This window comes from Notothenia rossii (genome assembly GCF_949606895.1).
Source record: "Notothenia rossii genome assembly, chromosome: 6".
NCBI lineage: Eukaryota > Metazoa > Chordata > Actinopteri > Perciformes > Nototheniidae > Notothenia > Notothenia rossii.
In genome coordinates, this window is record NC_136909.1 from 20,916,741 (window position 1) to 20,934,676 (window position 17,936).

Consider the following 17,936-nt stretch of genomic DNA (forward strand, 5'->3'; position numbering starts at 1 on the left):
AAACTGTAACCCCAACCTCCTTCCATATAACACATAGAAAATGATTATATCTAATGAGTGTGGTGGGTGGCTGTAAACACAACACAAGGAAATGTGTTATTATAATGATTAATTCTTCGACATAACTGCGTCCTAAGAAGGGATTTGCTTTTTTTTTGGTTGTGAGTACACGTAGTGAAGTCAAATGATTGATTGTATTTGCAAGCACTGTTCTTATTTAATCATTCATCACAGGGCATTATGGTAATTGGGCAACATTACAGACTCTTGCAAATACTGTCAGTATTTATTATGTTTCAGATTGCGAATGTTTGCTTCATATTAACACATCTCCAACTGTAAAGACACTAAGTGTAGGCTGCAAAACCATTTGGAAATGTAATGTATTATCTTTAACTCAACGTGAATCGGTTACCCTACCATGTCTGTGCTTCAAGAAGTTTAGTAATTGAGAATTTGAGTTTTACTGTAAATATAAAGACATTTCATTCACTCTCTCTTGACTCTCATTATATGTGTGTGAGCACGTCTGGCTTTGATTCTTATATAACAGATCTCAGTCAAGTATATAAATGTGAGGTTACATTCATCTATCTCTAGGCTACGTTCAAGTCCCAGATGGACTCCATTAAAATTACAGTTGCAATCAAATAAAGTAAAATGCTCAGCAGAACTTCGAGGAACTGCGAATTACAACAGGCGCTTCAGCCATATTAAACTGAATATCCTGTGCTTATGGGGCTTGGAAAGGGCTTTGGGAGGAAGAGCGGATTTGCCACAGCACTTGCACAGCTTTTACACACACACACACACACACACACACACACACACACACACATACATATATATATATATATATATATATATATATATATATATATATATAAAACACCTCTGAAGGCTCTGACTGGTGCAAATCGAAAGAAAGCATCATCATTAATACACACACTAACACACGGTTGTATGCTAAGTCATTAGACCTAATGGTTTGCAGACTGTAGCATGAAATTAAAGGTTTGATGGATTGTTCTCATAAAGTCAAGGGAGTTCGACTTTGTGCTGGCAATGGGAGAGTAAGGTTCTCCCACACACTCTATTTAAATAGAATCATTTAAGAACTCACACACATATTCAGTGGGTATACACAAAGCTTACAGACCAGATACATGCACATATAAAGAGGCAGATAGACACATATGACTGCACACACACATCTCACACACATGCACACACATGCACTCTCATTGACACTCCTTATTCTTACCTCTCTCAGGTGGCTTGTTGAAGCCTTTATTAAAAAGCAAGCAGTTTCACAGCAATTTACGGCCGACAGTATTCAGCTGCAGGGCTGTGTGCTCTTAATCCAACTGTGACTCATGCCCTGTGGAATCAGGAAGAGGGAGACAGCGGGACCTTTACAAAGACACGAAGAAATGCCAAATCTTGTCTTCAACACCAGTTTTTATTACAACCTCTTTCACACTGCTCTGTCAAATGTGCCATATATAAATTACACTAAAAAGAAATATATATATTTTTTAAAACAACTCATTGTATTATTTTCATTACTCAAACCTATCACTCCTGAATGTTAATATGCTATTCAAATGTGCATGACTGGTGTTTTATAACTCTAATTACCTTTTGGAGGAGATGTAAAAGTTATTATTTTTGATGAGTAAAATATGTTGTGATCAGCATAGGCCTATTTAAGGGTGTCCTACTTAATGTAATGACTAATTGTGTGTTGGGTGTGTGCGCAGTGTCCAGAGAAGACTCCAGTCAGTCCCTGGCTTCCTGCCTCAACCTGCTCCCCTCCCCCCTCGACCCATCAGGAGATCGCATCCCAGGGAAAGAAATCAATCAGAGGTAAATATGTATATCTTTATTAATATGCAGTGTTGCCTTCTCTCCCTGTAGAGCTATAGGGAGAAAAACTGCAAAAGAGCTGTAAATGTAATTATGTGTACGTTTTTGGCGATTTGTCTTTCAAAGAAAATGAAGACAAATACTTTCCAAATTATGTATGGGTGTGTATGAGCTAGACATAACAGAACCACATTCATGATGGAAAAGACTGTCTTGTATTGGCTGCCAAAAAGAATAAGGATTTAATCACATAGCATCTGAGCATATGGACTGCTCATGTACCTGTTTTCATTTGTCTCCGGGCCATTTATCCTCTCTACAGTATATCTTATTACATTATAGCTACAATATATTTCTCTTGTACAACACAAACTCCAATGCCACTTGAGAGACCAAGAAAGAAAGCGGGAGAGTTATTGTCTATTCTTGGAATTGCTGATCTTGAATTTTCCCTGTAAATGCGTAACATGTTTTATGTCTTTCCTTCCCTTCGAGATTAGACCAGACTCTAGCACACAAATATGCAAGCTGTCTTTCTGTTCTTCTCTTTCTCCCCGCAGCTGACGGCTGAAAAAGAACACTTAGAGTTTCTGTTTGTACGTGTGAGTAGCACCACAGCCAGAGAGTCCCATATCTGATTTGATTTGGCCGCTTCTTTCTTATCTACACTCAGGATACAGGATAGGTCTTGCTGGGCAAAAGAAAATGTGGGCACGCCTGCACATCTGTACTAAAATGCATAGACATATCCACACACAGCAGCTCTGTCCATAAGGCATTATGTGTGTGATTATGGTGCCACTGTGTAATAAGAGTGTATCACCAGTAGTATGTCTGGTGATGTGTCTGACAAGCCAGCAGACGGTGACACTCTCAGTTCTCCTTTCTCTAATCCCTGGTTAATTTACATTTGATCTCTAATCCTACCCATATAGTTAACGGATACATACAGTATATCTTTGTTTTCCCCTTAATAAACTAACTCCAAGCTTCTTTGTTTTCAGAGAAAGTGCAGGTAAACGTGTGTGAGTGGTTTTAAAGGTTGGAGGATTTATAGTACACCTTTGAAAGATTGCATTTTGGCTTGGCTTCTTTGTTTTCCGAGGTTTAAGCACGCTTCGTACACTCTTTGAATGTTGCATTGAGTAGAGAGCTGTTTTTTCTGTCTAGACGATGGCAGTCAATCATGCAAGTTGAATCTACCTTTTCAACCCATTCAAGGTTTTTGTCAAACAATTCATCAGTTATTTCATTTATACTGAAGTCCCACTTGTCTATGAAAGTACAAGAGGAATACCAGATATGTAAAATACATATTTGCATTATTCCTCTCTGTATGCGAGGTCAAGTAATGTGTGTGAAGCCAGCTTTCTTTTGTTCGACTGAGTTTGCCTGGAACGCAACGTCGCAGTTCAGGCTAGAAGTGCCATAATATGAGGAAATGGGTCCATCCCTTTCCAATCAATCAGAGACGGTGTAGTACGATAGTATTGCTTTTGCGGAGATGAAAGGAGAGGAATGAATAAATTAAATGCACGGAGAGCTGCAACAACTTATCGATTTCTGTCAATGGACAAAAAATAATTGCCAACTATTTCGATAATAGATTAATGAGTAACATCATTTTACATTCAAAAGTGGTAGACAATACCGTCCTCAGCCTCTTAAATATGATCTATTTCCTTTCTTGATTTACTCAAAACAAAACAATCCATTACCTCGGAATTCAAGAAACTTGATCTCGATTTTTTTACAATTGTATTATTAAAACTGCTTATTGGATTCTGAAAATGTCCAAATCGGCCAGGCCATTTTTGTACCTATTGTAAATGTATTCAACAACTCAACTAATGCTAATTGTGCAAATTGCCCAACATATGCAAGTTAGGATTCTGCAGTTTCTTTGTGCTGGCGACCCCTACTATACATCTCTAACATAAAACGTTGGGGAACTCAACATCTCCGGGTTCACAATAGGACTCAACGAGCTGGCAACTAGACTATATAGCTGAGTGATGACTTCATTAGCTGCTCTTTTATATTGCTCCTTTATAACAACCTAAAAGGTCTTGAGCCTATACTCCAGAATGACTCAATTCACCTAACTGTAGACACATCTCATAATTTAGTATGAACAGTGAGGCAGTCATATGATATAGTGTGCTTAGGAAGTGTGTGGTCCTTACTTCCTCACAGCGAGGGAGCAGTTTTTTGAAGCTGAAGGGCAGAGCAGAAGAGTAAAAAAACAAATGGGCTTTACTTATATAGCGCTTTATCCAGTCTTTAAGACCCCTCAAAGCGCTTTACATACTACATGTCATTCACCCATTCATACAAAGCAGTGTACCTTACTCTAGGAACTAACATTCATACTCATTCACACACCGTTGGCCATGCCATCGGGAGCAACTCAGGGTTAAGTATCTTGCCCAAGGATACATTCCTCAGAAAACATTTTATAAACCGACTGGATGGAAAGAGCAGCTACACTTCAATAACAAATCACACCTTTGAGGCTAAAAAAAAGTATATTAAACTCTTCTTTATTTTGCTTTACAAAGTGAATTTCACACAGTTTTATTTGAAATAACCGTTTGGAGTCTATGTAAGGAAAACATTGTTTTATGTGTTCGCTCCTGAAACACTGGGGCAGGTTGCATGATGGAGCAAGGTCTGAGAGTCTTACTGGGAGGCTGCTGGCATGTGTTAATTTCCCACTGTGATACCTCAGCACCTGCACTGATTTCCTGTTCAATTACATTCCACAGACATTTGACTGTAAAATGTGTTTGAAGTCTGAATTAAGTAGCTAAAACTGGAGAATAAGGGTAAGAGAACAAAGTGTGTTTGCCCAGGGCTTGCGCTTTCTCTCTCTGTCTGTCTCGGCTCTTTGTCTCAGGTTCAACATTCCCTCAAGGGGACATTGATTTGCTGGAGGCAAAGCAAGCTCCCATCTACAGTATACACACACACACACACACACACACACACACACACACACACACACACACACACACACACACACACACACACACACACACACACACACACACACACACACACACACACACACACACACACACACACACACACACACACATACACATACACATACACATACACACACACACACACCTGTCAGTCAGCCTGTCCTGAGAGAGTACCAGCTGCAGGATACTGCTGGCAGTCTGACAGAACATCTGCTACACACACACACACACACACACACACACACACACACACACACACACACACACACACACACACACACACACACACACACACACACACACACACACACACACACACACACACACACACACACACACTCGCACGAATACTTTAACTACTTGCTATTCCATACTTTGTTAACATTAATATCTAAAAGAAACACGCAATAGCAGCACACATCATTTACAAAATATTTGTTTTAGTGTTTTGTAGTTAGAAGTCTGTTCAAACAGTAGGTGAGGAAAGACTGAGACAGATGGATAGAGAGAGAGTTTGGGAAAACAGAGAAAATAGAAACATCAGAAACTTTTGTTTCACCCACAGTCGATGGTGAACAGGGATCAGTCAACACAGAACCAGTATACTCTACAATAGTATTTTATTCACTTATATATTATTGACAGCTTTGGACAAAACTAAGAAAGTAAGAATTCAGAGAGCAGTGTATGAGGTTTAGGGATATTACTTAGATATATGTTTCCCATCCTTGATTATTATTCAATAAACTGCTGATTATTTCTGAAATAATAAATTGACCAAAGCTTTGTCAATTACATTTGCAGCAATAGCTACAAATAAGCCCTACAGTTCTATCATCAAAAGACTGGCAGTTTTTAGAATTTCATATTCAGAATGTAGATGAGCCAACAATGTTGTTGGCATCAGTCCATGTGCTTTGTTTGTGTACATAAATTGGGGAACTTTTGCCAGTTGCAGCACTTACTTTGGATATTATTGCCAATCTTCACTACATTACAATAATGAGTGTTGCCTCAGTGGCTTAGTTTGGAAGAGATGGCGAAGGGTGTGGTAGAATACATAATATTTGTTTGTGTGATATATATTTTAATGTTTTGTATGAAGTCATCCGCTCTTCCCCTGTCTCTTCTATTGAAAAAGACGAGGAGGAAATACAATTTTGACAGTAGCAGTGTGCCTGTTGCTATGGTAACGGCCGTCTGCCTGTTGAGTGATCCTCTTTTCTTTCCCTTTTTCATTGCCGTTGATTGCTATGCAGAAGACAGGTAATCCGAGCAGAGGACAAACACTCAGAAATGTCCTCATCTGTTGATTCGCAGTGGACAATCATGAAAGTCAAAATGTGCTTCTCCAATTCTGATTTGAGGATTCATCTGCAGCTATATCGTTCACATGCTCTGACATTAGCATTAGACTTATAAGAACCATGTTAACATATGTGGACAGCTCCCAATTATACCCAATGACGACTTAGTTAAAGATGACTTCAAAATATATATTTAGTTTATTCCCAAAATTCACTTGTCAACTTCACGCTGTTTCAACTCTCATTTAACAGATTTAATGAAGTGGGCTGAACTAAACAAACAAACAGCCTAGCACGTGCCTCAAGCTACAGTATGATGTGTTTGCCTGTTTTGTGTTGAATTAAAATATACATGTAAGAGAAGAGAATAAATTGAAAGAGAATCAGCTGGGCCTTGTGAATTAAACATATTATGGAAAGCAAGAGAGAGGGAGAGTGCAAGAGACATAGTACACTGGCACTTATTATACTTGAGGCTGTTGGGAAGTACAGCGCTAAGCAGCACTAAGCAGCAAATAGAATAGAGGGTATCTAGTGATATAAAAGGAAACCCTCCTCCTCAAATTCAGGTAGATATGGTGCATAGTAATATACAGTTATCTCCCACAGAGACATGTAATCCGTGATTATAAAGAATTTGCTCACAGTCACACGAAAAGGGGAACAAATGTGTTTAATGTTAATATCATTCATGAAGTACATCACCCAAGATGGTGTCTAATCCCACTTGACTGTAGATAGTAAAGACCAAATAACACACACACATCTCATCCTACAGAGAGGCAAACACTTCTCACATGCACAAATGCATATTTATAAAAATAGACAAGCAGAAATAATCCAGCTGAGCCTTGGAGTGGAGCTGGGGACAGATAAGATGCACTGCAGCATGATTTCAGACACCGACAAACACAGCATACAGAGGGAGGTCGAGGGAACGCAGAGTAGATTTCCCTTCCTCTTGCTTGATGAGGTAGGAAATAAGGATGCAGAATTTATCCATCACACAAGTGATGACAAAACACAGTCTTTCATTTTATATTAATCTCTGCTTTTTGGACTGTTTTACATTATATTTGAAGGGCCACTTGTTGGTGTTATGTTCCTGATACAGCCATTTTAAGGAGAGACTTTTATTCTTCTCACAGTAGTAGCCCATGCATCACTTCTATCAGCTAAACATTGCTCTTCAGAGGCCTTGGAAGAAAAATATATGACTGCCGAGTTAATTGTTATTTGTCAGACAAACTTAATAGGCTAAACACGTTAAGAATCGTAGTCGGCTGTCATGCGAATTCCATTGCTTTTGGTCAGCGTCTAATTTTCATCACTCATTACAGAGACTAATTAGAGTTGGCTTCTCTTCCTTTTCTCTTGCTTTGAGTGGGAACTTGTTGTTCTGATTTGTATTGCAGAGAAAAACATCAGATTGGCAAGGAATAAGTCATTCTGTTGCTTTCCATTACTTAGTGGTCTGTTCCAGGAATAAAAGGACTTGTTGAAGTGGTATTCACTCTGCCTCCTTTGTAACCAGATTGTAATACATGACTTGGGCGTTTTGTTTTCCTGAACTGCAAATGTCATTTTGCAGCATATGGAGGACTTTTTAATTGGACAGGAAAGATGGGGATGCTCTTTTCTTTAATGGCCATTCATTCATTCATGGCCCATCTTCTCTCTTTTATTTTGTACTTTCTGTGGACTGAATTCTGTATGTTGGTCTTGAACATGATTGTGTTACAGCATGCTGAGATCACAGAATGGTTCAAAGAAAGACAAAATCAAAATGCTAACATTTGCGCTCTGCAGTGATACATTGGTTTTCCCACCCTGTTTGTTGCTTTCTCAAACGCATTCTCACTTCTATTCTTCTATTGCAGACAAAAAGGCACACATAGCGAATACTGAATATTTCCCATGAGAATTTGTTGCTGACATAACTGCTCTTATTCAAGTGTTAGCTTTGTACTTTTCTGAGACAGGTAGTATCAACATCACCAAAAACTACAAGGCTCGGAAGGAAAAATGCTCCGTACAGTAGTAATCACCTGACTTTAGCTTTTTGTGTCAGAGCTTTCAAAGAAAAGTATTTTTTGGCTTAGGAAATGGCAAGTTTAAAGGAACATTTCAACCTTTTGGGGAGTAACAGTTAGATGATAGCATCAATATCAGTCTCATCTCACTGCAAAAAGATGTTATCTAGCTTCAGATAAAGACTTGAAGTCGGAGGAGACAGCCAGCCTTGCTCTGAACTGTGACTAAAAACAATAAATCGTGATTCAGGGGGAGTTACCTGCTCTAGCTTTTCCTGACTGTGCACAGCGTGTTGAAGTCTTCACATTGATGTGGCAAGGTTTGGTCCCATTGTGCCTGTTTAGAGAGCAAAACTAAAACCTGTGCTGACTGAGCATATCTGGCATCCCATGCTGATGCTATAGCTGCTCTTTTGTTCATCTAGAAACAGTCATAGTATAGTAGTATGCAACTCATCCTGAAAGTGTTTGTTTTTACTTTTCTGTTTGTGTGTAGTTTAAACCAAATGGGGTAAGTAGAGATGTCAATGTTTGTATTTTAATATTTTGACAGATGCAGGCAAGCTTCTTCTCCAGTCACTTGAAAGTGTTTCTTCAAATAGGCGGATCACATATTTATAATATTTGTTTAATTGTGTTAGATGCAGCTAATACCATACAATCCAAGCAAAGTTCCACTTGCTGTCATCATTGCCTTTTACACATACAGTGTTTGTCTAATACCCAATAAGCCAACTTGTACCTTTTCCTTATTTCCTGCTCACCATATCCCTCTGAACATAAACATACAGCATATTTCAGTATTGCCATGGAAACAGCTTTTAAAAAAACAAAGATGTGGAGCAGACATTCCTTTTAATATCTTGGATTATAGAGTCTTATTCCTCGTAATTTGGCATATTTCCATTTCATTTGATCAGAATGTCATTGTCTGCAGGTGGTTGCTTACAGGAAAGGATGTCTTTTTGGACCAACTCAGAAAACATGAAGACTAAATGTGCTGAAACAGGATATTAGTTAACATTTATTCAGAGTACTTTTCAATTAGTAAACAATTTAAAATGGATCTGACCTGAGCGAAGACAATAACATTGTGCGTACAGGAGATCACTGTCGCTTAAATCATGGGTACCATGAGTCAAAAATGAAATCCTTTGTTAAGTGTTGCTCTCATTTTTCATGTGGTGACAACAATGGCACTACAAAATAACTGAATATCTGAATTATGACTCATGTAAAACAATATATTCTGCCCTGTGAAAGGAAATGAGGCAGAAGATAGTGACTAGAGGAAGTTAGATAAAGAGGAGGGTGACATCCTTTCAATTTATTTTAATGTTGTTGATGTTGTTACACTCATCATAAAACATTAGCTGCCCGCTACGTTTGTCTGCTCAATGAAAACATATCCCAGACTGGACATTTACAGTAAACTTAGGTGTACAGATCCACAGTGTTTTCTCTTCACGGTTTGCTACAGAAAACCTACATCTATAATGCATTACACTATAGAACAGCAACGTTGGATCCACATTATAATCTTATCCACTCAAAACCGGACACGTATTATTCATTTGAGCAAAACCACATTATCATAAGCTTACCACAGTAGTGTAACTGTATTTTTTCTTTTGCAAGCCTCACCTGAGCTTTTGCACATTTATCTTCTCGTAGCTGCAGGGTCAGGCTTCTTGAATAAAACAATCTTACCAGATAATAGGGTAATTGAAATTCTGGTCCATTATTATCATGGTATTAGAGTAAATAGCGTACAATTATCATATCCTTAAGTAATGAATAGATTAGATAAACATTTAATTTGCCCTCAAAATAATTATTCCCTTTGGGTGGGGAGTTTGCATTTTATAAAATGGATTTGTGGATTTAGGTCTGTAAACAAATTCAGCTTCAGTCAACCAGTGGTTGCTTTCATGATCCATTGTCACCTTTGGCTTGCATGCTTTTTTTGTCAATCCTCTTAATTGCAATTGCCAACAGGCATAGTTTATTTTGAATAAGAAGAGCAAACATCATTAAAGAGTAGAATAAATCGTTGTGTACATAACACGATAAAGTCAACAGAGTAATCAACGTATCATATTTCATGCATAATGGAGAACTTACAAGGTTTTTGTACGAAAAGGTCAGAATGTTAAGTGGATATTCTGTTGGTATATCACTTAACGACTTCAATACAGCACAACATTTTGGCATGTTAATTCTCTGAAATAGGAAAATGTAATGTGAGAACTGGGACCAATGTTAACTAGATCTCTCCAAGAAACAAGACGTTTTTATCATAATTAGTCAATATGATAACTCCCTGAGATCCCTTTCACTGAAAATGCTATTATTGAAAAATTGTTAGAGGCAGGAGTAGAGCAAAGGTTAAAAAGAGAAAAGGCAGACTGCTTAGATTTCTTGCAAAACTAGCGCAGAGTCAGAGTGCACAGTAAAGCAGAGAGGACAATTAGGTTAATCAGAAAGTTACCCCTGCAATGTTAAATTAGTTTTATTTTTCGCTCCCTTTCTGTGTCTGAAGACTTGAATTCACCATTAGATTCACTGCCTGGAGCTTGGCTTGTGCTCACTCTTTAGTCACAGATGCATTTTATGTCGGAGATGAGTTTAATGGCAGCATTAAACATCCGTAGCCTCAGGTGCTGAATGCAGATGAGCACACCGTGGCTGTCAGATGGGAAGAAGGAGTGACAAATGGGGGCGATCATTCTCCAATAGCGGCGGTATAGTGTTATACTTAACATGTGCACACACATGACACACAAATGTCTGCATTAAAAGCACACACACTACAGTGTCCCCATAAACGTGTTCCATGTCGACAGTACAATTTTAATGTCCGAAAAGTTGGCATAGGAGACTGAGTGCCTTTCTAACTGTGTCTTAGTGTTAAAGTGTCTTTTACTGTTATTATTCCTCAGACAATGCAGTCTTCATGTTGATGATTGACAAGGGTGCAGCCCAGCCTTCTTAACTAGATAATGCACTTCAATCACACATCATGTATTTGACTAGCAGTCATTATTTGTCACTTAATGCGCCAACTGAACATTATGTAAACCTGGACATCAAGGTGTGGACATGTGTGATCCTTCACTGTTTCCTCTAAGTGTGTGTGTGTGTGTGTGTGTGTGTGTGTGTGTGTGTGTGTGTGTGTGTGTGTGTGTGTGTGTGTGTGTGTGTGTGTGTGTGTGTGTGTGTGTGTGTGTGTGTGTGTGTGTGTGTGTGTGTGTGTGTGTGTGTGTGTGTGTGTGTGTGTGTGTGTGTGTGTGTGTGTGTGTGTGTGTGTGTGTGTGTGTGTGTGTGTGTGTGTGTGTGTGTGTGTGTCACTTCTTGTGTGGATGACATGCAGGTATGTGTCAGTGCTGGGAGCCAACAGCCAGGCAATAAAACACTCTGTGAGTGGTAAAATAATGGAAGTCATAAAAAGGCAGATAATTGGCTTTTTCAGGTTGGTGAAATGGATCACTTCTAACGCTGCTATTGAGAAATGGCTTTTGAGAGGGGAGCGAGAGGAGGTTTTGAGGGAGAGAAGGACAATAGAGGATAACAGAGAAATGTAATGTCAAGGAGAAAACAGGATAAGAAGGGATGTGAGAGAAGAATAAAAGATAAAATGTACTCTGAGGAAAAAACAAGTGTACAATGGATTCCCTGTTTACTTTTAAATGTCTTTGTGTAATTACACTTACAATATATATATATATATTTATGTATCTTTATGTATTTATATTAGTATTTAGCTTTACACTGATATGATCATGCAGTACCAGTTTTAGCCACTAGCTGGAGTACTACATCTTTATAGATTCAAATAAGTACTTTGTCCATTTGTGTAATCTTATAATTGACTCCTATCTCAAAGCCCTGTCCCCTGCACTCACATACATATAACCTGCTCAGAGGTGCGGTGTGTGTGTGTGTGTGTGTGTGTGTGTGTGTGTGTGTGTGTGTGTGTGTGTGTGTGTGTGTGTGTGTGTGTGTGTGTGTGTGTGTGTGTGTGTGTGTGTGTGTGTGTGTGTGTGTGTGTGTGTGTGTGTGTGTGTGTGTGTGTGTGTGTGTGTGTGTGTGTGTGTGTGTGTGTGTGTGTGTGTGTGAGATAGAGAGAGAGAGTGTGTTGTAAAAAAGGAGAAATGAAGCGAGCGTGTCGGGATATCGGCTCATGACAGTGAAAAGATAGATGACCCTGAGTAGAGGAACAGCCTCCCTGCCTGTATAACATCTATCATTGCTGAACGGGTGTGTGTGTGTGGTAATTACCTGCAGATGAGACTGTGGTTGACTGTAAAATGGCTTTGCAGTCAAAAATATATACTCCGGGATGTTGACACACACACACACAGACACACAGACTTGCATATAACCTACACACACAACACTTTGCAGCTTTGCCAATGCTGCTATCATTTGAACAGCCTCCCCAAGTTGTGCTCCCTCCAGCATCCCCCTTGGTCCTTGTGGTCAGTTACAGAATGTGACGTTAATCTTAGTGTCTCTTGTCAAAGTCCAAAAAATGCATGCCCAACCATCTTCCTTAACGGGGACCTATCATGCAAAATGCACTTTGTGATGTCTTTTATACATAAATATGTGTCCCCGGTGCGTCAGGAAACTCACGCAGCGTCAACAAATAAAACCCTTGTATACATGTTTTGTATAGGTATGGCCCTTCAATATGTTTTTCTAATATAGCATAATAGGTCCACTTTAATTTGAATTTGAAATCAGGTGCGAATGGATATTATTCATAGGGGAGAAGGTTGGCAATCTTTTTATTTTTTATTAAAAAAGCTAAATAAGAAGGCATTACCCAATAAATCCCTTTTCCACCACATCAGACGGCATGACAAAACACCAGAACACAATGTAAAGGTGAAATTTAGTGGTATTTTTATTAAATGTTCCCATAGTAAAACCCCTTTACAGTCCACCTAGAAATAGTCCACTCATGTCTCCTGGAACAGTAAATGCCTTGCATAAAGGCACCTCTATGATTATAGTTTCTGGGGAGGCGAGTGTTGTTTGAACCCCTCTCCCAATCATTTTCCTGTCACTCTGTGGGTTTGATGTGCAATGTACCACTGGGGTAAAAGGGCATCCTGACCTGAAACTCTGGTGAAAGCTAAAAAAGGTCACGAGTGTCATGCTAAGACAAGCACTCCAATATAAAAAAAGTAAAACGAGACAAAAAACTGCTTTAGAAAACACACAACACTCTTGTGGCACTCTACCGCTTGACACACACTGTCAGAGAGAAGAGCACAGGATTGATCACATGTCATTTATTTTTCACTTATTTTATCCATTCTAGATAGCAAAGTTGAGCTAGACAGCTATACAATGGAGAAAGTTCACTCTAACCTGAAATGCCAGGCAGGAACAAAAGCCAAAGCGAACACAGTTTAAGGGTTGGAAAAGCACCAGTGGATTCTTGACAGACAGAGCTCACCTGTTCTTAAAAGCCAGCAGGCTTCATTGACATTTGTCTGAGGTGCTAAGCAGAATCCCCGGGGGGCTTTGATACTGCTTCACTTTAGTGAGGCGGATGTCAGACTGATATGGGGAAAAACAGACGGAGAGACAAGGGGGGGAGCTGTAGCGACAGAAGACGAGGGCAGGGCAGGGGTAAATGAAGGAAGGGCAGGGGATCAAAGAGAAGCAAGAGAGAGAGGGGAGCTTGGATAGAGCAGTCTGAATTTTGATGAAAAGAGAAGAAAAGAGAGAGAATGAATGTATGATATTTAGAAGAAGAAACACTGATGGGAATTTGAACCAGTACAGGACAATTTAAGAGGGCATCTGAGGGTTTTGCTCGAAGACCAAATTCTTTCTACAGAATTTGCTGTCTAACTTAATGCCCCCCACTAATGTTTACTTGGTGATTTCTCTGGGAGAATGGGACTACAGGCATCTTATTTCCCCTCCGCTCTAAATGTCAAAGTAAAGATGGTCTAAAAGAGCTCCTCATTTCTGCTTCTATGCCTGGCTCTCTTTAATGCTATCCCTCTCCTCTCCTCCTTTTTTTGATATCCCAATGAACTCGCTGGTTCTCTTTGTGTTTTTTATACTGGAGATTGGTATTTCTCAAGTCAGTCACCTTTTAGAACATTTCATAAAGAAGGTGAGATACACAGTCCCCGTACTACGGTCAAAATATCAAAACTTTGCAAAGAAATGCTGGAATGTAGTGTGTTCGTATAAGTTGGTTACACATTATTTTTACATTGCATTTGAAGCACTATCCCATAATACATCTCGTGAGATTGATAAATGAAAGTTTATTATTAACTCTCTAAGAGAGAAACATAATCTATGCATTTCAATACGTTAACAGATTTAAGTCATTTGACATTTAAGCATACATAACTCAGTGTTGAGCTTGTTTTTTTAATTAAAAAACCTCAGATAATTTGTTGATTGATTATTTTGGATCTCATGTTACTCTTACCATGGTCTGCATTTGAATCTTTAGCTAACCATGCTTACTAACTCATTTATTCACAGTACCCATGGACATAACCAGAACAGACTCCCAAAGCATAATTTAACAGCTTAGATTGATTGTTCTTGTGTACTTATTGCAGTGTGAACAGAGTTCTAAATGTACCCATGGACAACTATTAACCAAGGGTAAATGCTAATCCTTAAATGAGAATGTAGAAAATGTAAATGGCTTTTCAGAATGTGTCTTTTACTACCCCATAATCGTAAAATACTGTGGTAAATATCTCATTTATCCAGCCATACAACAGCCTTGCAATTACATTCAAAATGCACAAACTGTCATAAAGTAATCTGTTTCATTTGTTCTTCTAATCTATTTGGCTTTTTTTTTTTGTATAAGGGGCCAGGCAAAGATGTCACAAAAGGGTTAGTCAAGTCATTTTTTTTTTCAAACGGAAGAAGACCTTGATCTTTGACTGTTTTCTTATCCGTTAAAAAATATATTCTAACATTGTAAGCAGTTAAATAATATGCTCCTTGTTACACTGAAACTGACTGAACGAGTAGAGTAGGCTCCGAGCAATGGAGCCATAGCTTTATAGATAAGGTCAGTGTTTTTAATTGTGCTTCTTCAATTGAGTTTTAGTGTTGGCTGGAAGGCAAAGAAAGATGATGAATGCTGTGACATTGAGTAACAGGGACTCCTGTTGGATGTTCCTCCTTATATCCGTCCTCTGCTGTGCTAAATATGTGTTGAAGGTGAAACAAAGAACAAAGACCATGCACCATAGACATGCTGCTCCTGAGGCCTGTTTACTGCTTACTGTGTTCTCAAATGGGACAGCTGATTACAACAGTGCCTTGTTTGATCTCCTGCTGCTGTTTGTGTTCATTTGTGTATGAATCCAACCCCACACCACCACAACAGTGCCACAGCTGTGAATAGAGAGTCCCATCAGTTTGGAGGCTTTTAACGAACTCAGGACTTAAAAGATGACTAACTGTATCATTAGTCATTTTCGGAGAGATTCCCCCCTTCTTTCTTACAAACAGCCAGGAGGTCTGCTGTGCTTAACATTAAAAAGCTTTGTTAATTAGAAAGGTGTTTGATATGCAGCTCTCCAACCGAGAGACAAACACACTCTAAAATATGAGGACGATCACACAGCTGTGATGGGCTTTAATGAATAATCAAAGCTCTTGACAAAGAAGTCTTCTTTTGAGTTGATAATGATGCAGAATAAGAAGATGGACTTGTTCGTTTCGGCTCCTTTCATCTGTGAATGCATTAGTGTGTGTGTCTGCACAAGCAGGCATTTATGTGCTTTTATTTTGTCGGTTTGTGTGCTTTGTTGTCAGTTTCATATCATTATCAAACTATAGGCAATGTGTTTAAACTATTATTTTTGTTATATTCGTTCAAAATCTTTTGGCATCCAACATAAATACATAGATATGTTGGTTTTTTACATTCATAGTGATATGTTTAAATTCATAATGATAATTAATGTTCATTTTAGAGGATTTGGTGTTGGAGGGAGGCCTGAAGGGACAGGCTGTTGGTGTTGGCAGCTATCTTGCTAGACTTAGCGATTTTCAAAGCTATTACTGTTAGCTTCTTTTATTGGAAAACAGTTAGGCTGTGGTTTTTGGTTGGATAATTAAAAAAATCTATCTTTCTCTTGATGGTTTCTCCAATGTCGCCTTCCCGATCTTTAAAAGAGACTTATTATAGAAATGAGTGTTCATTAAAATGGAGCCCTTATGGTGGAGCAGTTGTTCTCTATCTGACCTTTTGTTGCCCCCATCTGTTTCTCACCTCCTGTAGAAATATATTTTCTGTGTTTTAAGCTACTGTGTGTGGGTGATTCACAAAACTTAACCATAGGTGATTTAAAAAAAAACCAAATCAGATTGGATAATAAAGTATATTATCATGGATTGGGATAGAAAACACTCACAATAATTTCCATTATTAGAATAACCCCCTCATGAGTGACGATTACTGTATAATTGTCACACATGTTCCACATCCATACAAGTTATTGTCTGGACCATGTTTGCACCAGCAACATTTTGGGGAAACAATTCAGAAGAAGCTGATATATTGAGTTTACTGTGAAATGTATCATCTACCATCAGTAACGACCAACGGCGAGAACAGGATCCCCCTGGCTGCCTGTGGAGAGCAGTGCAGACAGACCAATGATCAGGTTTTCACACACTCATTTTCACATTTCATCTCTTTATTTCTCCCCCCTCACCCAGGGAGCCCTGCCGTCCGACAAGCCTGCTGCCTGCTGACTGGAGCTCTGGGCTGAGTTTGGGAAGGGAAGATGAGCCATTACCTCCAGGTCTGGAGACCCTTCCTCTCCGACTGATGCAGCAGGACTGCACTTCTGTCAAAACCCTGCTTTTGAGACTGAGACGGACACTGCAGGAGGTGGGATATGAACACGCACACCTAGACACAAGCTTAGAGACCCTTTGTAAAGTGGCTTTATACTTGGATTAAGACATTGACTGTCACAAAGAACAAAAATCTCTAGAATAGAAGCTGAAATTCATTATAATCCCTCTTGAACCACATTAAAATACCTCTTTTGATCAATTTATATACGTATTAAATTGTTTTAGAACCAGCAAGGGTGAGGGGTTAGCAAATAATGAGGCAATTGGCATTTCGAACTAAAACATTTCACTGGTAAATTCCATCCTCCCTGTTTAATACGCTCTATTTCAGCTCCATGAAATCATCTCTAAGTGGATGCCTTTCCGCCTTTGTCCCTGTAATCACTTTGTTTTGTTAAATTAAGCAGATTGGACATTTGGAGGAGAAAACTTAAAGGCTGACAGTCTTTGAGGGTTTGCCATCATGTTCTTTATATTCACACACGTAAACACGTGCACACACATACTCAACACATAAATCCTCCTATTTCTTTGGATAATAGTGTCAGCTAAATGCTATGTAATGTAATTCCAGAGTATCCCTCTGCTCTTTAAATGCTTTGGTCTGCTTATAGCTAAAGTTCTACCTCAAGCTATCAGGCCATCTCATTTACGAATGTCGCGTGAAACCAGGGAAATTACACTTTACCATTATTGATGTGATTAGCTGTAATGGTCACTTAGTAAAGCACTGACACGTTGCAATAGCTGCACGAAGTTTAACTGTAAAAGCCAGGGAGATATATTGATGGCCCTGTGCAGTCATGCCATCTTTCTACTGTGGGAGTTATTTAAAACAGAAAGGAAATGGAAAAGAATAA

General features: G+C 38.9%; 1 protein-coding gene across 2 annotated transcripts in view; it reads left to right on the plus strand.

The window, feature by feature from the left end:
* ccser1 (coiled-coil serine-rich protein 1) overlaps positions 1 to 17,936 on the plus strand; it is a 107,913-nt gene that overhangs the window by 19,303 nt on the left and 70,674 nt on the right. For both annotated transcript variants that reach the window (XM_079686429.1, XM_079686428.1), the window contains exons 6-7: positions 1,764 to 1,869; positions 16,933 to 17,107. In XM_079686429.1, the coding sequence (XP_079542555.1) occupies positions 1,764 to 1,869; positions 16,933 to 17,107 (281 nt within the window). The remainder of the gene's footprint in view (positions 1 to 1,763; positions 1,870 to 16,932; positions 17,108 to 17,936) is intronic.